The sequence below is a fragment of the Equus przewalskii genome, chromosome 5 (genome assembly GCF_037783145.1).
Source record: "Equus przewalskii isolate Varuska chromosome 5, EquPr2, whole genome shotgun sequence".
Classification (NCBI taxonomy): domain Eukaryota; kingdom Metazoa; phylum Chordata; class Mammalia; order Perissodactyla; family Equidae; genus Equus; species Equus przewalskii.
In genome coordinates this window covers 6,484,914-6,511,566 of record NC_091835.1, presented here as the reverse complement: position 1 = coordinate 6,511,566, position 26,653 = coordinate 6,484,914, and the positions used below count along the sequence as shown (strand labels likewise).

Genomic DNA, 26,653 nt, shown 5'->3' with positions numbered 1-26,653 from the left:
CTCGGCTGGGAGACCGCAGATGCCCGGGGCTGCCCTGGGAGGGTCCCACCTGCATTCTGACTTCGCGTTTCCATAAGCCAAGGTCATTGGAGGCAGGAGAGTCCCCTTCCTCCTGCGCAGCCTTCTCATTCCCGGGTTACGAGTGGGAGACCGAGGCTGTGCCTTTCCCGTTTCCCCGGGAGCCGGGGGCAGGGCCGGATGGAGAGAGGCTAGCTGGCCTCCAGCCTAGGGGCCTCTTTCCCAGGGGGACCCCACAGATTCAGGCACAAGACACATGCTTTCTTTTTCCTTCCTTTAATCTTAAGCAAAAGAGACACAGGGGTTCAAAAATAAAAATTTCTTTTCCCCCCTCCCAAACCTGTACCCCAGCTCCCACTGCAACCACGCCCTCCTCCCCAGCAGAAGCGAGGGCGCAGGCATCTCCCGCGGGGGAGGGGGAGGGCGAGGGTGTGCCGGTCTCTTTCCAAATATAAATACACGTGGCGGAGCTCCTGGAGGACCCTCCCGCCCCCGCGCTGGGCCCCCCTCTGAAGGTGCTTGGGGAGGGGGCGGGGCGCCAGGCACCGGCCGGCTGTGGTTTACTGCATCCGCTGGGTGTGCACCCCGCGAGCCTCCTGCTGCTCATTGTAGAAGAGATGACACTCAGGGTCCCCCCGGATGGTGGGCGCCCCCTGGATCAGCTTCCCCGTGTTGGGGTTCACACACCAGCACTCCCCGCGCTGCCCGTTCAGAGACATCTTGCACTGAGGAGAGAGAAGAGGAGGTCGTGAGGACATCCCCCCCGCCACCAGCTTTCCTTCCTGCGCTCAACCCAACGGTCCACTGAGCCAGGAGCGTGCGCGGAGCCGGCCTGCGGGAGGATGCTTCGCAAGCGTGAACATGCGCCAGGGGTTCTCGCCAAAACGCAGACTCCCATCCAGAAGGTCGGGGGACTTGAAATTTTGCACAGCAAAGAAGCTCCCATGTGATGCTGGTGATGCTGGTGATGCTGGCCCAGGGGCCACGCTCTGGCTAGCAAAGCTGCTGGGGATGCCCAAAGAGGAAAAGACAGCCCCACACACAGGGAGGGCCCTCCAGTGGGGGACCTAGTGTACTGGGGTTCAGTGACAGTGTGAGGTGACAAACGAATGTAATGGTGAAAGTCAGTGCTGGCACAGGTCGTCCTATGTGCCAGGCAATATGTTCAAATTCTAAACGCTGCTCGTTTCCGGTTTACGTCTAACATATACATTCATTTAATCTTCACAACCGCCTGGTCAGTTAGGTACCATCATTTCACCACTTTACTGATGACGAGGCAGAAGCCCAGATGACTGAAGTAACTTGCCCAAGGTCACACAGCTAATAAGAGGCATAGCTGAGAATGTAAACCCAGGCATTCTCGTCCCCGCTCTTCCTCATAAACTAATTCCTCTTGTAAATCCCTTTCATCACCCGGAAGGTACAGCACACGGACTGTTTTTCATTAGAACAGATCACTATTTCTTCTCTTCAACTCCATGAAGTAGTGGGCTTACACTTAGAGGGCACGTGCACAAATATATAGCTTTTAACACTAGACCGATGTTTAGAGGGCAAGATGCCGGGGCTGTGAAGGAGGTGGGGAAGTGAGACCCCCGAAGGGATCAGCAGAGCCCATCGCCCACCCCTTGGCTTCGCACATCTGCCCTTTGATCAATGCTGACTCCCCATTGGAACCATCAGCGGAGCTTCTGAAAATCCTGATGCCCAGAAAGCACCCAGACTCACAAAATCCAAATCTCTGGGGTGGGGCCCTGGCATCCGTACTTTGTAAGGCTCCCCACAGGATCCCAGTGTGCGGCCAGGGCTCTGAACCTCCACATGAAGACAGAACGGCGGTGGGGCACACTGCTCACTCCCTTCCTCCCTCAGTCCCTCTCTCTGCCTTAGGGGAAATGCACACGTGCTTGTTCTCCCTCAGAAGGGAGGAACTGGAGGAAGGGAGGAGTGGGCTAAGGTAAAAGGGCAACCGATCGCATTAAACATCCACTAAAATCACTGCAAACTCTGTGCGGATGTGTGAAAAACACCGACAATGTCAAGGGGCAGTACTGGCGACGCACGTCCCTCCCGAGAAGGCATGTGGATGGAGGGCAGCCGGCACCGCGCTGGTTTACCCCCACTGTCTTAATGTTCTCTGATGCACTTGTAACTGTCCTATTACCATCTTTAGAAATATTTTAAGTGGCATTTTTCCATCCCTGAGTCCCGTTCCCTAAGACACCTGGAAACCAGAGAGGCTGCTTGGTCAATGGTTGAAATTGGTGATTCTGGAAGTGTGGTCCCTGAACCATCAGCATCCCCTGGAAGCTTGTTAGAAATACAAACTGTTGGGAGCCAGCCCAGTGGCCTACTGGTTAAGTTCAGCATACTCCACTTCAGCAGCCCAGGGGTTCATGGGTTTAGATCCTGAGCGTGGACCCACACACCACCCATCAAGCCATGCTGTGGCAGCTTCCCACATACAAAATAGAGGAAGATGGGCACAGATGTTAGCTCAGGGTGAATCCTCCTCAGCAAAAAACTAAAAGAAATGCAAACTCTTGGTCCCCACCAGAACTCCTGAATGGCAATCTCTGGGGGTGAAGCCCAGGAATCACCTGCAGGCGATTCTGACACTCAGTACAAGTTGAGGAGCATGAGTGTGAGCCCACGTCTCTTCTCCAAGAGGCTCCCTCCCAACCGGATGCCAAGCGCTGATGGCCAGGTGGCTGGGTAAGTGGAGTCAGCCTCTGACAGGCCTGAGGCCAGGGAGGGAGGCCTCGCCACCCCCCCCCCCCACTTCATGGCCTGGGAGCGGGCATCCCCAACCCCCTGACCCCCACTTCAGAAGTCTACGTCTCAGCTCTCAGCCCTCAGAGGATTCCAGGTGGGTGGGGCAGGAACAAGGCATACCCTGGGCCCAGGGCCGAGGAGATCCTCTCTCACCTGTTTGAGGTTGTACAGGCCATGCTTGTCACAGTTGGGAATGTGCAAGGAGTAGAGATGCTCCAGAGGGCCCCGCTCATCTGGAAGGCGCATGGTGGAGATCCGCTCCAGGACCTGGTCCAATTCCTGTTGGCAGGGGGTCTGGGGGCACAGACGATGCTTAGAGTAAGAATGAGCTCAACGAACACTGGCCTGGGTGCAGCCTCAGGAGAAAGCTTGGGCACGGGGAAGGGGCTTCCCCAAGGCCACACAGCCAGCTAGTGGAACCAGGGACTTCCAGCTCCTGGTCTGTGATCTCACCACCACACCATTGTGCCCCAGCCCACCCGCTAAAGGAGTCATATGGATGTGAGTTTTCGCTCCTCGCTCTGCGTCAATGGCTTTCAGAGGTCAACATGGGGTCTACTTGCAAATACTGAGTTCAGATGGTGTCTCTAGGGCATCTCTACCCCAACCCAGTGGCCCACACCCCATTCCTTTGCATCAACCCAACCAGGGCCAAGACCCCCGATAGCAGAGCTGAGCTGGCAAGAGGAAGCAGGTAGCTGAGCGAGAGGAGCACATCTCAACAAGAGAGAGCCACGTCCAAGTGGATCCGTCTTCATATCTAGCACCCATTTTCACTGCCTATGTCCCAAAGCCAAGCAGAAGTGTGGACGTTTCAGAAGGAGGGGACTTCAAGAAACCCCATGCCCAGTCCATTTCACAGCCAGAGACACTGAGGCCCCCGAAAGAGATACTGATTGGCCTGAAGGTCACTGAGCACATCAGTGGCAGAACCAGAAAGGGGAGTACTTTGCCTGCAGATAACACAGGACATGGATCTTATGGGTGCCCTCCCCAGCTGTAAGACACACACCCCCCCCCCCCACCCCCGTACATCCTCTGCCCTCTGACCCTGGCGGATGGCGGCCGCAGCTTCTTGGGCTCCTCCAGGACGACGTGGTGGTGTTTGCCACCTCTGCCCATCTGCCGGTGCTGCCCGGAGACCTTCTCCCGGTAGACGGCCAGCTCCTTCATGCCCGACTTGAGGGGCTTCCGGCCAGTTCCACCTCCACCTCCCAACGTGTTTGCCGTCCCATCCACGTGGTTCTCAACCAGGCCTCCCTCGGAGTGGTCATCGCCATTGTCTGCAGAGAGGAAGGGAAGAAGAGCTCCAGGTCCTGTTTCCAGAGAGACGGGCCTCCAGGGCCCGTCTGGACCCTGATCATGACAAAGACAGAGATGACTAACATCTAAGCAACTGTGGCCAAGCGATTGACACAGATCACCAATTCCAGTCTCACATCAACTCGGAAGCTGGCACTACTAGAGCCTCCCCCCCCCCAGCCTTGCCAGATGGAGAAGTTGAGGCTCACAGAGGTCAAGATCACAAATTCAGACTTGGACGCAGGCTGTCTGACTCCAGAAAAATGCCTGAGACACCTACTCTGTTCCGCCCCCTCCTAGGCAGCTGGGGTGCAGCAGAGGAACACGGAAGGATGGACGTGTCCCAAAGGTCCTCACCATGGGAGGGGATGAGGTCCTTTCTGGGGTCTATAACAGTTCCCTAGAAAGACCTCACATACCCACCAGCCCCTAACCCCCGATTTAAGGTCTCCATCATTTATCCTCGGAAAAGCACGCACTGGCTGAGCTTTTAGAACTCGTGTGCAGCGATCACTAGGCCACGCCACATCTGGCAAGGGAGTGAGGAGGAGAGCCACGTCACCACTGGAAGCTCCAGTTTCCAACATCCCTGCCATCACTCTCCCTTTGCCTGTCTCTTCCTGTCCCCTAATGCTTTGCTCCTACGGCTGCCACCGCACTGCCCCAGGGACCCTGACCTGCCTCCACAGCTGTCTGTGCTAGGCTACCACCATCCCCCATTATCCTGAGAGCCCCAGCAGCAGGACCTATGACCTCCTCAGCTTTGGAGTTTCATCTTATCACACGGTGTGTAGCCTCATCCACTAAGTCTCTTTTGACTGTCTCAAACCACCATCAGTCAGCCAGAGAGAGGCTCTGACTGTGTGCACAGCTCAGGCGGAGGGGGTCTGTGAGCCCCCAGCTGGTACAGGCTCACACTGGCTTAGGCACGTCCGGCTACAGGTGGGCCACAGAACAGAATGGCAGAGAAGAGTCGTAATCCGGGAGACCAGTCCCCGTGAGCTCCAGGGGAGCCGGGACTCAGCCAGTGCCTGGGAGACAGCAGAGCCAACAGGGCCTCTGGCCACGTGGCCTGGAGCAGCTCCCCTGCAGGTCCCGACAAGACCAGCGACCTCGGAGGAGCTGCTTCTAAACCAACCTGCACAGTTCCTCCTCTCCTTTAATGCGCCTTCAAAACTTACAGCCACAAAAGCGTAACTGAATGGCTCTTAAAATATTTCTCCACAAGAGTTTCAGGCAAGGTGCTTAGTACATGGTGGTCTCTAGTATGTGGTGGTCCCTGGTACTTGGTGATCCCTGGTACTTGTGGTGCCTAGTACTAGGTGGTCCCTGGTACTTCATGGTGCCTGGTACTTGGTGGCCCCTGGTACTTGGTGGTACCTGGTACTTGATGGTGTCTGGTACTTGGTGGTCCCTGCTACTTGGTAATCCCCGGTACTTGGTGGTGCCTGGTACTAGGTGGTCCCTGGTACTAGGTAGTTCCTGGTACTTGGTGGTGCCTTTAGAGTTCAGGCCCAGTGGGGTGGGCTCAGAGGGTCCTGGCAAACCAGCGTTCAGTAGAGGTTTGCTCCCATCCCTTCCCTTCCTGCTGGCCTTAGGCCTGGGCAGCTCTCACGGGCCACAGCAGCATCCCTCAGAGCCCAGCACATTCTCTCCAGACTAGTGAGCACTGGTTACGAGGACACACTCAGGTTAAGTCCCAGCTCTGCTGCTGTTTATCCAGATGTATTTCTCCCACACGTATAACCTCTCTGTGCCTCCATTTTCTGAATCGTGAATTGTTGGAGAATCATAGTTCCTGCTCCAGAGAACTGTTGAGAGTATGTTACAGGTAGAGCAGTTAAGATTGGGCCTGGAGCACAGAAACCCTGTGTGTGTTGGGGGTGGTTAGTACTTCAATGATGATGAAGAAGACGCCGATGGTCTCAGTTATCTGTCACTTGGGTGATGTGGAACCCAACCAAGAGCCAGGAAGCAGAGAAGGACAAGCCTGTGAGCATCTCAGCTGTGAGAACAGCTGTCAACCGTCTGTGCCTTGTAAAGTGCTGGTGCCTTCCTCACGAGAGGCGGGGAGAATGGGCGTGGGAGGAACCCTGACTGTTGACAGCACGACCGCTTCACTGAGCCCGGCTTCTGGATATCTGGTGTCCAAGGCCACCGCAGAGGAAAGTCAACAGAATTCAAAGAAGGAAGGCATGTGGACAGTGGCAAGAAGTATCAAACGGCAGGGAAGAAAGAGAACACTAAAGAAATCAAACTTAGGAACTTTGGGGACATTTAGTGCACAGCAAACAACGCCGCAACTACCAACAACCCCTGGCCACTTCCACATTGTGTAGACCAAAATGAAAGTTGTGTTGATCATGATGACGACCTTGGGATGTCCACAAAGCGGAGGAGGTTAACATGTCAAGTTGAAAAAAAAAAAAACCTATCTATCCAAAATTGTTAAACTTTAGAAAAATAAAAATTGAAATATGTAAATGAGTAAGCCCAGAAAATTCTTCTGAATTCTGAAACCTGGAAAATTCTTCTCTCTAGATGGCTATTACCCCAGGGGCTCTGAGTGGCCTGGGTTTTACCATAAATAAACCAAGTGCAGCTTAAATCCTGTTCCAGAGGCCCCGATGCCACCTGCAGGGGACGGGTGACTTAAGGCATTCGCCACCAAGCAGGGTGGGAGTGCTAGTCCACCACATTCAATCAGACCCCTCAACCCGCCCCAAACTTTACTCACCCACCCGGCCCTCCCCTCTCTGCTCCTGGAGGCTGAAACAGCAGAAATCTAGGGGCCCCAGGAGACGTATTCCCAGTTCCCCTGCTCAGTGGCCCGCCACGCTCCGCAGAATGGGGACAGGAAGTAGCTGCACCTGGCTGCACAGATTTCCTCTGTCCCACTAGGTGCGCACAAGGTGACCCTCTGGGACTGGCCAGGCAGCTGGGCCGAGCACGAAGATCCCAGCTTCCCTCTTCATACACCCGAAGTGGCGGGCAGGAGGCTGGAGGAGAGGCTTGGGGGAGCCTGAGATGAACTTGGAAGAGAAATAGGAGGATCTGACTCAGGTAACCCTCCATCTCTTCACACTGACCCTTGAGACATAAGGCAGGTGTGGCACAAGTAGAGGGGGGACCACCCGCTTCTCCATCACAGGTCTCCTGCCACTTCCAACTTTACAGCTTCTCTGCATCTAGACCTGATGCGACAGCCTCAGGCCCTGTCCCCCTCCCTGCAGGCACTGCCCAGGGGACAGGAGGAGGAGAGCAAGGCGCCTAGGGAAGCCCTTTTCCCCTGCTGCCCTGGGAACCACCCAGGATCAGAGAAGAATAAAATGGGAACACCCGGGTTGCATCCTCACCCACCCTGCCCAGCTGGCTTCCTGCCGACAGAGGTGGAGAGAATTTCTGGAGGCCTCAACACCACTGCCAGCGCTCGGGGCCCTGTGTTCCGCTCACATGTAGCGAGACAAGACCAGGGCTCCAGGACCCTGATGGCGCAGCACACGCTACCATTCCTGGACCATCCCCTCTGCCGTCAGGAGGCCTGGGACTCTCAGAAGCTCACCTGCCTCCCCTCCTTTGGGAGGCTGCCTGCCTGCCTGCCCGAGGCTTTGGTTCAGACAGCGGTCTCATTGCAGCTGTAATTACACGTTCTCTGGTTGGAACAGGATGGGCGGCCCGTGTTTAGTCCTATCTGAGATCTTCTAGGAAGTCTCCACTCACCTGAACCCAATGCCTGGAACACCCTCTGGACTAGGGTCTCCCAACCTCAGCACCACTGACCCTGGGACCAGATGATTCCTCGTTGGGAGGGGTCTGTCCTGTGCACTGCAGGATGCTGAGCAGCATCCGGACCTCTTCCCACCAGATGCCAGGAGCACCCTCCCCAGGTGATGACAATCAAAAAACGTCTATGTACATTGCCAATTGCCCCTGGGAGGTGAACTCGCCCCTAGTTGAGAATCACTGTTCAGGAGTTAGGCTTTATCTAGATGCCTGGAAGTTCCCCAGGCCGGTGCTGAAGACCCCAGGCCCACGTAAAGCAGATCTGAGCTCTACCCCATTCCCCTCCCTTAGCTAAGACATTCCACTCCCATTCCCTTCCCAGACACACTTCCAGTCCATTAGTCCACCTTCCTGGGGGGATGGAGGCTGTCCTGGCATCCCAGGGGACTCCCAGCCTGCTCTCCCTCTTTGCCAAGCTCTCCCACACTCACCCCTGCCAGGGTCCGCAGGAGCATCCCCTGGCTGAGCCCACACCACGCTCAGGACCAGGCCCTCCCAGCTCTGGGGACACGTGTGACGGAAGAGAGGGGCACACAGACAGTGTGGGCTCAGCCTGCAGGCTCCAGGCGGGGCGGGCTGCTCATCATCAGACACAGCAGGCATGGTGCCCAGGGCCTGGAGAATGTTTTCATTTCTTTTAAAATCAGAAGGAAAAATAAGCTTTGTGGTCAATGAAAACGTCTTCATATGCAATACTGACATATTCGCAGTTATAAAATATGATTTAAAGTATTCTTTAATGAGTGCCCATAAAGGCAAGTGCCAAGAGCCCACGAAAGACAGCACGGCCCTGCTCCAGGCCCCAAGGACGGGGTCAGCCAGGCAGTCTTCTCCCGGGGGACGGAGCGGCTTCCTGTCCCAAGATGTCCCCACCCTCTCCGAGGTGAAGGTCCATTTGTCCACCTTCACGGAAGCCACCAGATTCATGGCTATGTTTTGTCCTTTTTCTTTACTGGTCTCATCAGTGCCAGCGAACCTGCCAGTAAGATGAGGAAACCCCCAGGCCGGTCTGCTGATGCACAGGCCAACGCCCCACGTCTGGAAGCAGAAGCCCAGGGAAGGGAAATGAAAGAGTTGACTGCGTGGAGCTCAGGAAGGACTGTAGGCTGGAAAAGCGCCCATTCCTTGACTGTTACTGTGCCCAGCCAAAGAGGCTCAAGAATTCAGGCTCCCGAGTCTAATCAGCTGACTGAACCCCAGCTTGACCACCTAGCTGTGCAGCCCTAGACAAGTTACTTAAGCTCTCTGTGCCTCCATTGCCCATCCATAAAACGCAAACAGCACCCTCCTCCAGTGGGTGGCCGGGAGGATTCCAAGAGATGCTGCATGCATAGATAGTGCCAGACACACGGTAGGAACACAGGGCTAACTGCTTCCATTTCTCCCCCCAGAGAAGTACCCACACAGCACCCCCACACAGAGCCAGACAAGGGCATTCTCCCACGTTACCAAGTTCTTCCCATACCTTCTCTTATAGGTGACAGGCGCAGCCTGCAGACAAACATTCCAGATGGAAAACTCCAGCTAGAGATGGAATTTGCCCTCAGAACAAAAACACCAAGTTGCATTTTTCTTCTGCCTAAGAGAGTTAGGTTCAGAATAATATTTATTAAGCAACCACTTATGTATGCAGCTCCGAGGGCGGCAGAGCAAGGCCACTCTGAGAAACGGTTCTCAGCAACTCAAATCACCTAACAAAAAGGCTTCTGGCCCATAGATGACTGACAGGACCCGCAAGGCCCCCAGGGAGCTCTCGCCCTGAGCGTGAGTAAGCATTAGCTGCTCTCCCCTGCGGAGCGACCTGGGAGATGGGTCAACACGGAGTTTCCCGATTATATCCAGAAAGTAAAGCTTTTCCAGAGAGAAGTGGGGGAGACAAGAGGGGGAGAGTTGAGTCCCAGACTCCTCTGTGAAGGGCTTGGAGACAGGGCAGAGTCGCATCCCGCTGTAGGTACCTGCTGCACCTTTCTGCCTTCCACACCTGGGGGAGCCGGAGATGAGGAGGGCTGATGGAATGAGAGGAGGCGGACAGTTGTCCCATTTTACAGACAGCAAACTCGAGGCCCAGAAGGCCTGCCATCGGAGTCTACAGGAGCACACGCCACATCTCTGCCATTTTCAGAGGTGTGTCACAATCGGCACAGGGTCCCCACACTGCCCTTCGACCCAGCCTTACTAATCCAGCCAAGGAGGGCGCTGGATGCTGAGAATCCGAAAGAACTTTGTGTCTACTTCTGTGCATTATTACTCTGCTTTTAAAGCTTAATTTTGGCAAAGCCCTTTCTTCCCCAACATAATCTGTGTGATTGTGGCACTGACGCCATTACTGAAGGGGTGAAAACCCTTGTGTCTGATGGATCCTCACTAGCATGAAACTGCACTTTCTCCTAATGCGATGCTCTGACCTCAGCGCTCCGTCCGACACTGGGTGATTCCTATCTAAGGGAGACGTAAAGCATTCTTAGGAAAACATGCCCCAAGAATCTAAAAGCACCCCCTATTCCTTCCTGCTCAGAGAGTGAGGCATCAGTCCGCACGCAGGCCTGGAGAGAAGAGGGCATCTTCCCCCAAACCATGTTCCTAACAGGTGGATGTGTCTCCTTTTTTCTTTCTTCTCAAGAAACCTGAGCCTTCTTCCAACCTTCTCCTTCGTCTGTCTCTTGACTATTGGAAATCCAAGAGCTGGGGCACCACAGACATGATCTAATCCAACCTGGAATCCATCACTACCTCCAGTGGATTCACCTCCAACAGGTGACAGCATTCCAGGCCCTTCGAGAATGGATCCAAGGAACAGGACAGAATGCTGGCTGCTTTCCTGCTTCCATCCTGCTGGGCACAGAACTCACTTGGCTCCTTCATTGTTGATTTCTCCTAAAATGCACTTAACCTTGACACATGTTGGGCAAAAGAATAAATACTACCTACCATCTTCCTCCTGCCACCCAGACAACTTCTGCGCTAACACCCATGGCAGTGGACAATTCATTAACAAATCCGAATGGGCAAAGGAGGCTAGGAGTCAAGAGCCCTAAAGTCCAGTCCTGGCTTTGCCACTTAGGATCACCCATCGTTCTAGCCAAATCTTTTAACCTTCCTGAGCTCTAACTTCTCAAGTCTGAAAAGTGGGAATAATAACTCTACTAAAGTGAAGGCTGCTACTCCCATCTAGCCTGTGGCCACTATGTTCAATAACATGGCCCACCAAGAGGCCGGGGTGGAAAATTCAGGCCATGCTGGGCAGCCAGGGGAGGCAGGAGTCAGAAATGGGGTTGGGTAGAAAGGGGAGCCTATTTGCTATTTTTCAGCTAATGTTTAACTGGAGGTCCCTGTCTCCCTAGGGAGTGACACTGTTTGTGTCTTCCTCCACCTCTTTTCCACAAGGTCAGAGGCAGCAGGTGGCAGTGGCGTCCCCCGCTGGAATTCTGAATAGTGCGTGCACGGATGTCTGCGGTGGTGTAGGGCTGGCACCTGGGACGCATTCCAGCTCAGTTACTGATGTTCTCCCGGTTGGTCCATCGACCCCCTGCTGACACCCAGCTTCATTCCAGACTCCCTTCCCATTCCTTCCCCGCTAAGGCCCTGCTCCTCGCAAGGGAGGCAGCTAAGCAGACCTGACATCTCTCAGGCGCCACCAGGTTCTGGAGAAATCCCTCTGGCAACAGACCAGCAGCTCCCCAGCATGGTTTTCAAACCAAAGGAGGTGGTTCCTCATCTCCGGATTCCCCTTGTGGTAGGAAATGAATGCAAGCAGCCTCCTGAGATGTTCCAGGCCCACAAGCCTTCCAGGTTCCATCACACAGGGCAGGCACTGGCCTTTCTCCTCTGGGGATCAGCTCCCTGCAGCCGCAGCGACCAGGAGTCTATCGCCCAGTGAGTGTCAAAGAACCAGTGAACTCTGCAGAGTGGACCGGCCAGCAGGCACTGCCACCGCCCTCACACAGGGAAGAAATTGCTGCTGGAGAGGACGCGTATGCAAGGAGGGCAGAGGGCCAACTACTTGCCGAGTCCCCCGAACCCTTTCTGGATTTCCTGTGGAACACCAGCTCTTGGGCTCAGAGCCTTGGCCAACCAGTTCCATCATGCTAAGAGAAGTGCTAGCCCGAAAGCCAGCGCTCCCAGGATCTGATCCCGACAGGACCGCCATGCCTGGGACTGAGTGATGCCAGGCAGGGGGTTTAAGATGTGAGGTTTCAAAGTGCTCATCTGTAACTCCAGGGAGTTAGACTAGGTGAATGGTTCCCAACTGTGGCTCTTCCTCAGAAATCATCTGAAGAGCTTGCTAAAAATAGAGACCTGGACTCCAGCCCCCGAGGCTCAGAGACAGGAGGCCTGGGCACGGGTCAAGGACTCTGTATTTCTAACAATCCCCTTCAAGCTCTGGCACCTCCAGGGCCCCATTCCTTTGCGATTCTCTCTCCTGCCTCGGTTTCCTGAAGAACTTCTTGGTGATGGAGATAGATCCCTCTCCTTTTCAAGAGATATGGCTTCACATACACACGTTGCAAAGACGCAGCCTCGGGAGCCCTTTCCATCCACTGACTCATGGCTTCATAAACAGACACACGTGTGCTTGGATGCACAGAGGGGCCCTTCTCTGCCAGGCATCACGGAGATTTCTAGAGCATGCCCTCACGTCGCCGTATCCCCTCGGGCTCCCCCTGAGTGAGCAGAAACAGCATGGCCTCTGCAGAGCGTCCTGCCTATGAACTCTCCGAAGGGCTGCTTTATAAACACCAGGGTCACTCCTGGAATCGCAAAGACCAAGGGAGGGTCAGGGCTGAGGCAGACAGAGAAAACAAAACATGCTCAAACTCAGCCAAGGTCCTCTGGGACTCAGCCAGTCAGGCTGTCCTTGAAGAGCCAGAGAAATTGATATCAAGATGGCAAACAGCACTATCACCTTTCACTCCTTCCCACGGGTCCCAAACATTTCTCTCCTGGTCCAATGAAAGGTGCCGGAGAACCTGGCCAGGCGACCTACCTGCGGAAGGGCCCAAGTGAGTAGAGAGCAAGCTTTGCTGCAAACTTGGACCAGTGGCCATGGAAACGGGAAGAATGTGCCTGACCCAGCAGTTCTACTTCTCTCAGACATGTGCACAGGGGCACGTGCACAAAAGTGTGTATTACAGCATTTGTAGTTACAGAAAACGACTAGCAACCTGATCCAAAAGCCTTTCAATAGGTGAATGGATAAATGAAAATTGTAACCAATGGGCCACTGGGACCAATTTGAGCTGACCGCATCTTATCAACAGAGTGAGTTAAGAGTGGTCTTTCAGGAACTGAGAGTCAACCCCTTGTCCAGTTCAGGCCTACTGAGACCACCAACCCATGAACTGGGCCTGTGCAAATGCCAGACACATGATCTTTTTGACATCAAGGAGCTGAAAATTCCACCCTCAGATCAGGGTGATGCCGCCATTTTGTGAACATGCATCATACGAGGAGACATGAAGCTTGACTACGCTTGCACAGATCATCAGTTACCTACTTCTCCTCACCTCTCATCATCTATCTCCGCGCTTCGGACCACCCTGCCCTTCACCCTATAAATTGTGCCCCCAGCCCTGGATCACGGAGACAGATTTGAGAGTGTCGCCTCCTGTCTCCTTGCTGGTCGACCTCACAATAAAGCTTTTTCTTTCCTCAAAGGCTGATGCCATAATAATCGTGCTTTTTATGCACCTCGGGCAGAGAACTCCCTCTTTGTGTGGTAACGAAATCAGTAAAGTAATATAATGTAATAATATACAGCAGTTAAAAAGAACAGCTCTGACCTGTGATCAGAAGCGGATCTCAAAAACCTAATGTCAGGGCCAGCCCAGCGGCATAGCGGCTAAGTTCATGCATTCTGCTTTGGTGGCCTAGGGGTTCGCAGGTTTGGATCCTGAGCGTGGACCTACGCGCCGCTTATCAAGCCATGCCGTCGTAAGTGTCTCACATGTAAAATAGAGAAGATGGACACAGATGTTAGCTCAGGGCCAATCTTCCTCAAAAAAAAACTAACGTTGATGGGGGAAGAAGTTGCAGAATGAAACCTTTTACGTACATTTTCAATTTGTTTTCAGAGAACAATTCTAGATATTGGTCATCCATTAGCAAGTCTGTTTAGCTGAGAAAAGGAAACACTAAATAATTCAGGCCAGTGGCTGCCCCGGGGGAGGAGGGACAGGGAGCTGGAGGCAGGTAGGGAGAGCCACCAGAGGAAGTTTTGAAAAATGACTTGAAGCTAATACGACAAAGAAATCAACCACTCCCAGTTCTGGGTGGCAACTTGGTGTTGTTATGTCATTCTTGTTACTTGTCCGCATTTTTAAAATTTTCTTTTAAAAAAGTCACCTCCGTCATTCCACCCACCCCTCACCCTCCTTGTCAAGCAGGGTTACTGGTCAACTTGGGGGGGCCTCTAAAACCCCACTGGCAGGAAGAGGATCAAACAGTAGTGACATGGCCAACTTCACCACCACCCTGAGGCCGGTGCAGTGTCACCAGGGTCAGCTGTCCGCCAGTCAGGGACTGACCGTGGGCTCCTGGCCAGGTCTCTTTGGCAAGAAGAACTGGGAAATGAGTCGGAGAAAAGACCTGAAGAGTGAAAGAGAGACACAGGGTCAAGGAGGGCAAGATGAAGAATCAAGATGGCTCAGACCCGAGAATGGAAAGCCAAGGGATGTGAGCCATAGGGGTGAGGGGGTCACCCAGCTGCAGAGTCGTGAAGGTGCCTCATGGCCAGTGGTGCTCGACGGAAGGGAGACCTTTCTGCTCCTTGAGGCCCAGAGAACTAAAACAAGTGACGAGCTGCAGATGGGAAAACAGTGCACAGATGTCCTCTGGTACAGTTTAGGAGGAACCCTTCAAGCAGGAAGGAGGATGGACAATATGGCCTCCAAGCACCCAAAGACTGCTTGACTGAGTCAAGGAAGGGCATCACTGGGCGAAGCACTCGTGTGATTTGACTCGGCTTCCTTCGCAGCTCTCTAGCCTGCGTGCGCTGGCAAGAAACCACGGGTCCACGTCTTTCCCACCTCCTCCAAAGGATGGAAGCTTCTTGAAGACACGAACTCAGACTTAGCTTCCATAGAACTTTAAAGAAAAGCACACATCATGAAAGGAGAACAGGAAGGGAAACACTGTGTGTGCTCAGTTTACTTTTTTGGGAGAAGAGATTGTGCTTTCTTCTTCCAAGAACGAAGGAGGAGGAAGCTCTGAAACTTACTTCCGTGACTTTAGTGGCCATTATTTCACATCAAGATCTTCCCAAGAGCCCTGGTCAAAAGGCTGAAAGAGCCGCCTATTTATGTGCATTAGATTTACATACATTTCTGCGGATTTGGTTTCTTCTCAGATAATAGTCAATGTTTTTAAATGCTTTTCCTGCTTCCCTCCAGGGTGGTAGGACTATCGTATTTTTATAGTTAGTCTCATGGCTTGCACACAGTATGTGCTCAACCAGCGTTTAAGCATTAGGAAGGCTGACTATCCAATGAGCATCCCACACTCTCTGGCCCAGAGTGTCGTGTTCGATTCCTTCTTTCTCTCACTTTTCTGGCCTCTCCCTCACCATCTAGGTCCCAGAGCCTCAAGAGTGGTAGGAATAAAGAAAGGCAATGAGCAAAAAGAAGCATGAGGTGGAAGAGAAAGGACACTTCCCTCTCCTAGGACCCTCATTCAAACAACTGTCCTTATACTCAGCTCAGATGCTGCTGTGTCGCCACAGACTGGCTCCCATAGAACAGATTAGGTCCCCCCCAGGCTCTCCTCCCACCGTCCCCTTCTGCCCGCCTCTTCTCCATCCCCACAAGACTGCTCCCAGATACTCCGGGCCTGACAAACTGAATCCAGAGGATGCAAAAGGAAACTAAAAGCTTGCAAAGATGTCCAGGATTGCCGGCCACACTCTCAAAGCAGCACAAGAAGCGTCCTGAATATAAATAAGTGTCTTTAAATAGGTCACGATGCTTTTCTTTTGCTTCCACTAAAAGTTCACTGATTTTGTCTGATGTAATACGGCATCCCATGAGTCGTCTTCATCAGTTACGCTCTCTTGGGTTAGAGACAGCAAACCAAACCAGAGACAACCAGCAGCACCTCAGGGAAGAATCTTCACCTCTGGGGCATAAATGGGCCACGGGCAGCCGTCAGCCATCGGTAGGACCAGGAGTGACAATGGTACCAAAGGCCATGACTGCCCACTGGAAAACCCTCCACCACTGACTCCATTCTGGACTTTCCAAAGCAAAACCAAGCCCCACCCCGTGGAAGACGCCACACCTCCTAACAGGGCTCTTAAGTGCCTCTTGGTAATAAACTTGGCCAATCAGAAAACATCTGAAAACAGGCATTTGCCTTCTCCCCCTGTGTGCTGAGATCAGGAGAAGGAGCCGGGCCAGAACCCATAAGACACCGCTGATTATCTGAGTTTCTGTGCGAAGTCGTTTGTGTACATAAGCCCGTCTTATCATCAAGCAATCACATGAGGTTGATAATTTCTTATCCCCTCTCACACCTGACAAAAAAGCCATGGGGGTTGAGGCCAATGGCACAAAGTCACGTACTCAATGGCAGAGCCAAAACCAAACCCAGGTTGTTTCGCTTCATAGCTCTTAATCAACCAGAATGGCATCTGTTCATTGGAGTCACTCAAGGAAAAGCTCCCAGCAGAGACCTTCTAACCCCAGCACTTCACTTCTTCCGCTCCCCTCACCTCGCCCCTCCCCCTCTCCACAGGCCCTTTATCTTCCCAGGGAAGGAAGCCATCAGTCATATACCAGCTGGCCCCGCCCCACTTCCAAAGCCTTTATGATCCAGTAAACCCGTCGCACCCCCACCCCCTTTATCCTGCCTGACCCACCTCCTGCCACTGTTGCCATAGAAACTATCCGGCGTTATCAGGCAGTTGCAGGCACAGGGAGCGGGGGAATTGCCATTTTCATTTTATCTTGGCCTCAGGCACTTGAGAAAGCAAGTTCACCATCCAGAGGCAACTTGGCACCTCCATCCAGAAGTCCAGACAATAGCCCGAAAAGAAACTTCCTGGGGCGTCGCATAAAGGAACATTTTTGAGAAGTTATGCCTTAATTACTACCTCCCAGGGCAAAGGAGCATTTCCAAGCAGCAGTATATAATTCACTGCTTCTTTGCATGTGTGAGTCTGATGGAATGGAGCCCTGCAATGAGAATCTGGAGACCCAGACTCCGTCCTGCTCTGCTCCGGGCATTCTGGTCTGTGCCTGCCTTGGCATTTGGACCTGAATGCAGCCTTGATTTCTTCATCTGTCAAGGGGGAAGGATCCTGAGGCTGAAACAGTGCTGAAAAGAAAACCTATGGGCACTTTGGTAGAAGCGGGTGGTGTCTAGAAAAAAAGCAAATTTAACTAGCATTATTTTGCCATTTCTTCTGAGGTAGACGCTTTACAATGCAACTCGGATCCCTCCAGCTAGAGGTCCCCATCTCAACTGCTATCAGGCTGGGACACACTGAGCACACTCTTCTTGCCCACTCCCATCCCCCCTCCCTAGTTCCCCAAGGCTTTCCTGGGCTCAGCGCCCCTCCCGCTCCCCTCCCCTGCTCGGAGTTTGGCTCCCAGAGCTCAGTTCCTTGAATGAACACAGACTGACACACCCACGCCCATCCACTAAGTAGAAACCTCCCCAGGCTCTGCCAGGGCCAGCCGAAGCAGGGCCTGCGGGCCAGTTCTCCGGCCAGGCCGCTGGAGGCCCGCCAGCCCTGCCCCCTTCTCCCCAATCTTCACTCCTGCCCTGCCTCCCAGCAGCCAGGAAGAGATGTGGGGCTGGCGGCCAGAAGGGGCCCCAAGGGCTGCCAAATGCCCCCTCCCCCCTACAAAAAAAGGAGGAAAGGAAGCAATTCCTAACGACAGTCGACTCTGTACTTCTTTCCGGGGGACCCGGCTTTCTGAGCAAGGTCTCCCTCCGCGTCCTGACTGACACCCAGGAGCTGGGCCAGCCCAGATCTTCCCTGGCTTTGTGAAGGAACAGGAGTGATGGACGGGGAGGAGGAGAGAAGGGTCGAGGGTTAGCAGCCAAGTAGGGGGAGGGGCATAGGAGGATGGTCTGTTTTCCAGTAGAAAAAAAGTCTCCTGTAGCCCCCACACTCTACCCATTGTGGGGGGAGCGTGGGGGGAGTTACTCTGAAACCTGAAAGCCACAAATGCCTCTGGACCAGCTACCTCATCTGTAAGTGGGCTTCTCCTCCCCCAACCCCCACCACAAAGGCCCCCAGAGTCTAAGGGGGCCGGCCACCCCAGATTCCCAGTGCCAAGGCTGTGCTTTGTCCCGACCATCCTGGGTGTCACCACAAGCAATGCTGACCCCCCGAAGACTGGCAGCCACCTTCCGGGGGCCTCACCTCCATGAGATGCCTGAGAACCCAGTCATCATGTCATTGTGCCCAGACAGGCCACCACTCAGAGGGCTTTCCGGACCACAGACGGAATCGGACATTAGGAAGAACCCCAGCGCCCAGAAAACACCCCACCCAGCGTTCCTGCTGGGAACCCCCAACCCCCAGGAAGTGAGAGGCTGCTCCCCCGCTCACTTAGAAGCGAGGTGAACTCTGGAGTGAGGAAACGTCACTTTCTGGATAAAACGTCCAGTTTCTTTGCCAGGATCACGTTCAACTTTCTGGCACTCCAAGCGCAGACAGGATGGATCTGAAAACCCATTTTCTCCGAGCAGGAACTGGGCACCACGGGGTCTTGCTGGCTTTGGCAGCCCAGCCAGGGCCCACCTCGCACACGCCGTATTGCTAAGTGTGTGAGGACTGGCTCGCTTTCTCTGTGGTCCCCGCAGGCTTCCTGGGGGGCCGTCCATGGAGAAAGGAGCTCCCATCGCCAAGAGGTGGCCTCAGGGATTCTCCAGCCCTCAGACCACGGGCAGTGGGATGGCTGGGTCCCACAGGCTGGCTGGCCAGGCGGAGGCAGACCTCAGGACTGTGTCACCTGCTCAGGAGCAGCCAGGTCAGCGCACGTACCCTGTGTCTGAACTCTGGGGCCACCTCTGCCCCCAGTCTAGGCACTACAGAGTGAAGCTCCCACGCCAAGAATGGTCAGTGCCTGCACTAGGACACAGGCCTGAAGCAGAGTTTCACCACGCTTTCTACAAAGGGCTTCGCTACAGTCTGCAGGAGCAGGTCCGAGGCGTGGAGCTCACCATCTTACAGGTGAAGAGAGGACACCAAGGGACTTCTTACAAAAAACCCCAAGTGCTCAGGCTTGAGAAGTAATATCTATCTTATACACACACGCACGCAGGCACGCAGGCGCGACCCTGTGGAGCTGGTCCCATCAATGCCCGCCTCACAGAGAAGGAAGCTGGGGCTCAGAGGGAATACATCTCTTGCTTCAGGTGAGCAAGATGCTAAAAAAACCGGGCTTTGAACCGAAACAACTTCACACCCGGAGGAGGCCCCTTACTGCCGAGGGATGGCCTTCAGCCATTCGAGTGGCCCGCACCCATGTGGCCTTGGCTTTAAAGGCCAGCTAACTAAGCGTCAGAGGAGATGGCGCTCATCACGATGGAGGCAGCCAATGTGTATGAGGACCTGCTAGTCCCAGGCACTTTCCACCTCCATTTCCAGAGCTGCCGTCTCATGCAGCCCATTTAAGAGGTACAATTTCACCACTTCACCAACAGGAAAGGCCCTCGCTCCTCATCACCCAGGTTCTCGGAGACAGGTCTGCGCTGGAACCCAGGTCAATCTGACAGCAAAGGCCAGGCTGTCTCCACCACCATCTGCTGCCCACCAGCTCTCCTCTCCAGAGGCCCCCCGGGGCCCTCTTGTCTCTCCTGACTCTGCACACTGGCCACTTCCATTTCTGAAGTCCCCAAGCGCCAGGATTTGGGCCAATCAAAGGAGTCAAGGGAATACAAATAACGGAATCTGGCAGCAATGAACTGTGGCCTGTCCATCACCTGCACATGGCAGGCATCCAGGAACAAAGGCTTTTTCTGCCAAGAGCCCCACTTCCTTGCTTGGCCCACGGAGGCAGATGGATGCAGAGGCCAAGGAGCCAGGTCTGTCCCTCATCTCATTACTTACCTGCTAAGGCGCCCCTTGATGGGGCCCCAGAGTCCACACCTGCAAAAGGGAGGTGAAGAGCCCCCCTGGCAGGGTGCTGTCCGCCAAGGAGACAAAGCAGGCAAAGAAGTCGGTTCCTAACAGGAACAGACAGACGCAGGACGCTCGAGCTCCCAGCGCCTGCCTGCCACCTCAGCAAACGCTGGTCAGAGATGGCAAGGAGGAGCGATGGGCCTGGAACATCTGCCAGCCAGATCACTGGTGACTTAAAAGTAGAACCTCACTCTTCTCTGCCTCGTTTCAGCAGAAGCAGCCTCAGTACGAATCCCCTGAGGGGTCTATGGCCACCTCCCTACCCGAGCCGGCCCCGGCCCTGCCCTCCTCATGGAAGAATCATTCCTGCCTCAAACACTCCGGTCTCCAGTCACTTACGTGATCCCCCTCTAACTGGACTCGGGGAAGGCTGGGGCCATCCATTCCCAGGCCATTTCCTCAAGCCCTGCCCACCTGCTTCGCGTCCAGCCAGGTGTCCTAGACAGGGCCACAGTGGGGGAGGCGTGGGAGCGAGGCCGGTCAGACAGGTTGGGAAGACAGGGTGGAGAAAGCGGGGGGCTGGCGACACAGGGCGCAGGGAGCACAGGGGAGAGAGGGACAAACTAAATGCCGTCCCTGCAGAGGGACTCTCTTTAAAAACAATAATGATTTGTCTGGGTACAGTGTTGTAGCGTGAGAGGAGAGCTAACAAGAGCAAGTGTGGGTACAGCGTGTGGACCCTCTGCTCCTCCCTCACACCCCTCAGCAGCCCCCTAGTGCCCCCCACCCTCCGTACTGCGCTCCTGTTCTGCATCCCATCAGAACCAGGAATTTTCAGAAGTCCCTCACATCAAACATAGCAATTGCACGTCCCGTTCTCCACGTTGGAGAACAGCTAACCTGAGAACCAGGTAGAGGCCAACCCGACAGCTGGGCCAGAGCAGGGCTTCTCTCAAAGCAAGCCCTCAAATGCTCCACGATGGGTGATGGACCACACTCCGCCTCAGACATCCCACAGACATTTTTATTGAACTAATTTCCATGGAGTCCCCTAACCCAAAGGAGTAACTTGCCCCAAAAAATTATTTTAGGGGACTGGCCCAGTTGCGTACTGTTAAGTTCGCACACTCTGCTTCAGTGGCCCAGGGTTTGGATCCCAGGTCTGAACCTACACACCACTCATCAAGCCATGCTGTGGCAGTGTCCCACATACAAAATAATACAACATGGAGGAAGATTGGCAATGGATGTTAGCTCAGGACCAACCTTCCTCACCAAAAAAAAATAAAAAAAAAGTAAGGCTCACTGCTGAAGTAAGCCAAAAGTGAGAACCATCTAAGACTCCCTTCTCCCTTTGCCTGTCAGGAAACTCAACAGTCCAATTTGGTCGAGAACCACTACACAGACAGACCCTCACGATCACAACAGATGGGTTCTTCTTTCCCCCCAGAGTCCACCACCTAGTCTAATTCAGAAATTCCTCAGCCCTGTTTCTGTTTTTGTAAGATCTTTTGACATGGTTATATAGGATTATTTCCTCAAATGTCTTGTCAAAGGAATGGATGGGGTCATCATTACCATACAAAGGGGACGCTCTGGGGGAACACTTTGGACATAAATGGCAATTGGGGAAGGAGACTGCAGGCAAAGCCCCTGATTCTGGAACCTCCTCAAACCCCAGCCTCCACACACCGCCGGCTCTGCTGGTTCGAGGCCAGAGAGCAGAGCCACGCCCTGCTGCTCCCGCGTGGCCCTCGGCTCCCCCATCTCCTTCCAACGCCCGCGGTGACTCAGGAGCAGCAGCTTAGCAGCGCTGGCTCTGGGTGTTCCGTCCAGAAGAGGCGAGGAGGGTGGCAGGCAGGGGTGCTAGCAATCAGCGACAGAGGGTCCCACTCATTCCCGGAGTCTATTTTACGACTTTGAACTCGGTATGCAAATTTATGCAAAACAAGATGCAAAGCAGCGCCGCGAGCCAGAAGTCGCGTTGCCTCTCTCCCCTTTTTTGAGGCTGCGCTGAGCCACAGTAAATCAGCGCTGGCCCCCGCCCCCGCCCGGGCCCGCTCCCGCTCCCGCTCCCGCAGCAACTGCAGACGCGGGGCCTCCCCAGGCCGCCGCCGCCGCCGCCGCCGGGCTCGGAACGACCGCGCGTTTCCAGAGCACCTTTCTCTGCGCGGCAGCTCCGCCCCTCGGCATAATCCCGGGCATTGTGCGCGGCGGAGGCGGCAGGGGGATGCTGAGCGAGCCCGTCCAGCCGGCCCAGGCCCTGAATTCTGAAAGGGCCCGGCCGGGCCCAAGCCCGCTTCCTCTTCCTCCCCGGCATTTCTAGGCACTTTTGTCCCCTCCACCACCAAACACACCCTCGCACTTTTCAAGTCCAGACCAGGCTGAGCTTAGGGTCCCCCTGCCATTTTTTTTCCCCCAGGCCCACCCACTCCAACCACCCCCCCCGCCCCCGTCTGACTTCTGGGTTTCTTGGAACCAGCCAGTAACTCCCAGCCCATCACCCCCATGGGATGCGGGCTCAACACCCGCTGATGTGCCCACCCCCACCCCCTGCATCTCAGCCATCCCCAGGAAGCCAGCAACCAGCCCCTGAGTCCTGGGAACAAAGACAAAAGAGCTAAGAGCAAAGCCGGAACTGCTGGGGTTTGCTGCCTTGAAATAAGAGGGTATGCTTAAAATTCTCAAAGGCAACCTGCTCAAAGAGGAATGCAGGCTGGGATATGGGGGAGTGGGGGGGGGGGGCTCATTCTTCAGATGGGGGAGAAGAAGGGATGAGAGAGCCAGCGTAGGAGGCGGCAGCATTCAGGGCTAAGGTCTCATCCGGGCTGTGTTCAGTCGGCACCCCCCACCCAGCTGGGACTCCAGCACTCTCCATGCAGCGCCGCCATCCCAGCGGCAGCCCAAGACCCTCTCCTGCACCGAGGCCTCAAATCTTGCCCCCTCTCTTCCCTGCAGCCCTGCAAGCCCAGGCTTCTGCTGTGCCCCCTCTCCTCAGCCCTGCTCTCGCCTCAGACACCCTGCTCTGGGTCACTTCTTTCCAGGGTGCCCCTCAGCTTCCAACCCCCCCACACACACCTTGGTGTCCCCTCTTCCCAGCCTGGAGCACGAGAGAAAAATGCGGAAGGCGTCTGTCTGGGCATGGGGAGGAAAAGGCTGAGGAGGCAGCTGGGGCGAGCTGGCCGAGAGGAGTCCCATAACCAGGCAGAAAATCCAGAGCGACATTCTTCCCATGAACTCACGCCATTGTCCCCGGGCGCCCCTGACAACACCCCCCTTGAGGCTCCAGGGAGGGTGGAGTGAATGGGGAGAATCTCCCCCATCGGCTCCCTTCCCAAGACCCGAACTTGCTTCTGGGTCTGGGAAGCAGGAGAGTCCGTGTTCAGCCTGAGAGGCAGAGGAAAGAAGAGGGAAAAAAATCCTCAAACGTTTAGCAAGGACATGAGCCACGCACTTTACCAAAACAGTCAAAATCCAAACGATCCTATGAACTTGGAGGCATTTTGAAAAATTCACCCTGCTGAGGAAGATGTTTAGTTTGTCAGAGTTCAGCTCAGAAACCACAGGCCCTCCCTGGTGGACCACGGGGTGCGAAGAGAGATGGGGGAGGAACGCAGGCCTGGGGGACCGGCCCCCACCGCGAAAGGACCTTTGCCGAGTCTGTTCCTTCTAGTATTACTTTCTAAGAGAAGCGGGGGTTCACTTCGAGGCAGGCTGGGGAGGGAAGCAAGCCCGAGGTTTTCTGGGGGGTTCGGCTCCCAGGAAGCCCCAACTTGCTCTGCACTCAAGGTCAAAATGTGCCAGAGACATAGAAGAAAGATTTCAACTCTGACCCCTAATTCCATTCTCAAGGAGAACAGTGAAAAACACAATAGCAGGCTGGGGCGGGGGCGGGGGCGGGGGGGGGGAGCGGTTTGTACAACGATGGAAGAAGCTGAGAAGCAAGCAAGAATGTTTTCACTTTTTTTTTTTTTTAAGTTCGAGAAACTTAGACTCGCTTGCTTTTTAAACAACAGCGGCAGGCAGTGGACACATTTCCCCACCGTCACCAAGAGAAAAGAAAATAATTACGGCTTCCTCCAGACCACGGGGGCAGGAGGCTTTCGTAACTTAAAAACAATAAAATAAAATAAAATAATAAAAGTGAGATCCTTATAGCCTGGTCGTGTCCCTCTCAAAACTTTGGGGGGAGGGCCCTTTACAAAGAACCTCGGGGCCCCCATTCTATCGCATAGGAAGAGGTCCCTAAAATTAGGACGGGGGGCTAACACCTCGCTCCAGTAAGAGGACTCGCGCCCACGACCCGGGATCCGCCTGCCCTCCCCCGGGGCCCAGATGCTGAACTGGGCGGCTGCTGCCCCCGCCCCGGGACCCCGGCCGGCCGCCCGGCTCAAGTTACATGGACTCAACTGCTGGGGTCTCTTCCTGGCCTCCGGAAGGTCCCTCTTTTATTGTTCACCCAACACAGAGGCAAAACCCTTCTTCGTTCTCTATGCAATATAGCAGCGTTCGTTTTCATTTTTCTCTTAAGCAACCCACCCTACAAAGCACCAAGTCCTTTCTTCCCACCTCACAATCCCAGGAAGAAGGTCCCTCAACGTGCTGGCGCCCCTCTCTCACTAGAGGTCCCTGGTGTCATCGGCACCGCCAGCCTCCGCCACCCGCCCCCCCCCGTCCCCCTCCCCGCCCCCCCCGCCCTCCCCCCCCCCCGGCAGCGTCCTCCACCAGGACCTTTCCAGGAACCTTCGGTCGGCGGTCACCGGCTCGAGTTGCGCCCAGATCAGTCTCAAGCTCCCAGTCCTACAGATCTGACCAACAACCTCCCCAGTAAATCTCCCCTCCAAAATAGAAGTCAGGGTACATTCCACCCGGGGAGGGAAGACTGTGGTAACAGAGATGCCTTCCTCTCCCTAATTTTCGCCACCAAATGAGTAGCCAGGGCTCTCGCGCACGTTCTAACTCCAGGTCCGCTCCCGGGGCCTGACTTTCGGGTCCCCCTCCAGTAATCCCCACAGCTGGTCCAGGACTCGGCTCTCCCTCCGCTCAAACGGCCTCCGAGATCCCGCCGCACACTCCTTCCCTACAGAACGGCCGCCAGCCAGGCTGCCCCGCCGCCCTCCAAGTTTCTCCGAACTCGCCGTCCCAGCCGCGTTACCTGCAACCTGCTCGGGGCTGGCGCCGTAGTCGGCGTCGCGGCGCTTTTCGCAAGTGCCCTCGCCCAGGACCAGCGCCTGCAGGGGCAGCTCGGAGCCCGGGTGGGGGTAGCAGCGCAGCCCCTGGGCGCAGCGCGGGGTGTAGACGCCGCACGCCTCGCCCTCCAGCCGGGCGCACACGGAGCAGCAGCCGCAGCCCGGCTCCCGGACCAGCTCGGCGCAGGGCGCGCGGGCGTCGCCGGCCGCCCCGGACTCGGTGGCGGGCGGCGCGGCGGGCGGGGGGCCGCAGGCGGCCAGGCGCTCGGGCGTGCAGGGCGGGCAGCGGAACAGAACCTCGGCGCGCGCCCCGCGGCCGCCGCCGCCCGCGCCCAGCAGCAGCAGCAGCAGCAGCGGCGGCGGAGGCAGGAGCAGCGGCAGCGCGGAGCCGCCCGGTCTCGGCAGCATGTTGGCGGCGGGGAGCGCGACGGCGGCGAGCGAGCGGGCAGGTGGCACGGCCCTGCGAGCGCGGGAGCCGCCTCCTCGCTTCTTTCTCCTCGCCGGCCGCGGCTGCCGGGTCCTAAAGGGCCCTGCTTCTCCCCGCCCCCTGCCTTCTCCCCTCCCCCTTTTGGAGACCACCCCCTTCCCCCGACACTCCCGCGCGCCGGCCTGTGAGTGCGCGCACGCCCACTCGCCCACCCCCGCTGGGTTCGCTGCGCGGTGGGTAGGCTACTGCCGCTGGCCTCTGTCCCGCCCCACCCACCTACCCCGGGCTCCCTGACTCCCGGAGAATAAGAATAACTTGGGGGCTTAGGTAGGACGGGCGCCGGAGTGGAGGAGAGGGGGTGCTTTTGTCTCCCAGTTTCAGTTCCTTTCGGAAGGACTTGGTTTGCGCGCTTCCCACGTGGCCGGCACCGGGCTAAGCGCTGGGGGAATGCAAAGGACAGAAAGCATCGTCGTGACCTTCAAGTAGATTTCAGTCCGCTCCCACCAGCTCCCTCCATCCTGGGGTTTTCACCCACCGCTGACTTGTTACTGGGGGCAATGACTTTGCCGTCAGTGAGTCCGGAGGAGGTTCACATCCCCTGTTCCAGCCTAGCCCCAAAGAGCCCCTCTTAGTGACCGCTGCAGTCTTCCAACCCCCAGAGCATCTGGGAACGTGTTAGTACCAGAAACGCAATTTCTGGATACTAAGAAACGTGCTCCCCTCCTCTCCGCCTGCTCTGTCCCCTCCCCCCAAAAGCCATCCCTTAGAGATCTGGGTCCCTCTCCACAGATGCTGCAGAAGGGGTCCCAGAACACCCTGCTTCAGGGGTCTTGGAGAGATCAGATCACCGTCCAGGTGTGAGAGAATGTCCTGGAATAAGGTAGATTATAGCTCTCAGATGGACAAAGATGGCATCCCTTCGTGGTTCTGTTTGATTTACTGAGTCATCTATCCAAGCTGACCCCAACCCCCAGCATTGCAGGCTGGACCCTGCCTTAATTATCACCCATGTCCATGAGCTGTGACCCTAACAATGGCCCTTGTCAGGGAGATTCTCTTGCCGGAGGATGGGCGGTTAAGCTGCCT

General features: G+C 55.5%; 1 protein-coding gene across 1 annotated transcript; it reads right to left on the bottom strand.

Moving 5' to 3' along the window:
• Positions 1–278: 278 nt before the first annotated feature.
• On the bottom strand, positions 279–25,693 carry IGFBP2 (insulin like growth factor binding protein 2). Its single transcript, XM_070618248.1, has 4 exons — positions 25,107–25,693; positions 3,847–4,079; positions 2,950–3,090; positions 279–743 (listed from the first exon to the last, which is right to left on the bottom strand). Exons 1-4 carry the CDS (start codon positions 25,546–25,548, stop codon positions 579–581), a joined length of 981 nt encoding a protein of 326 aa, XP_070474349.1. The 5' UTR covers positions 25,549–25,693; the 3' UTR covers positions 279–578.
• Between the last annotated feature and the right edge of the window lie 960 nt (positions 25,694–26,653).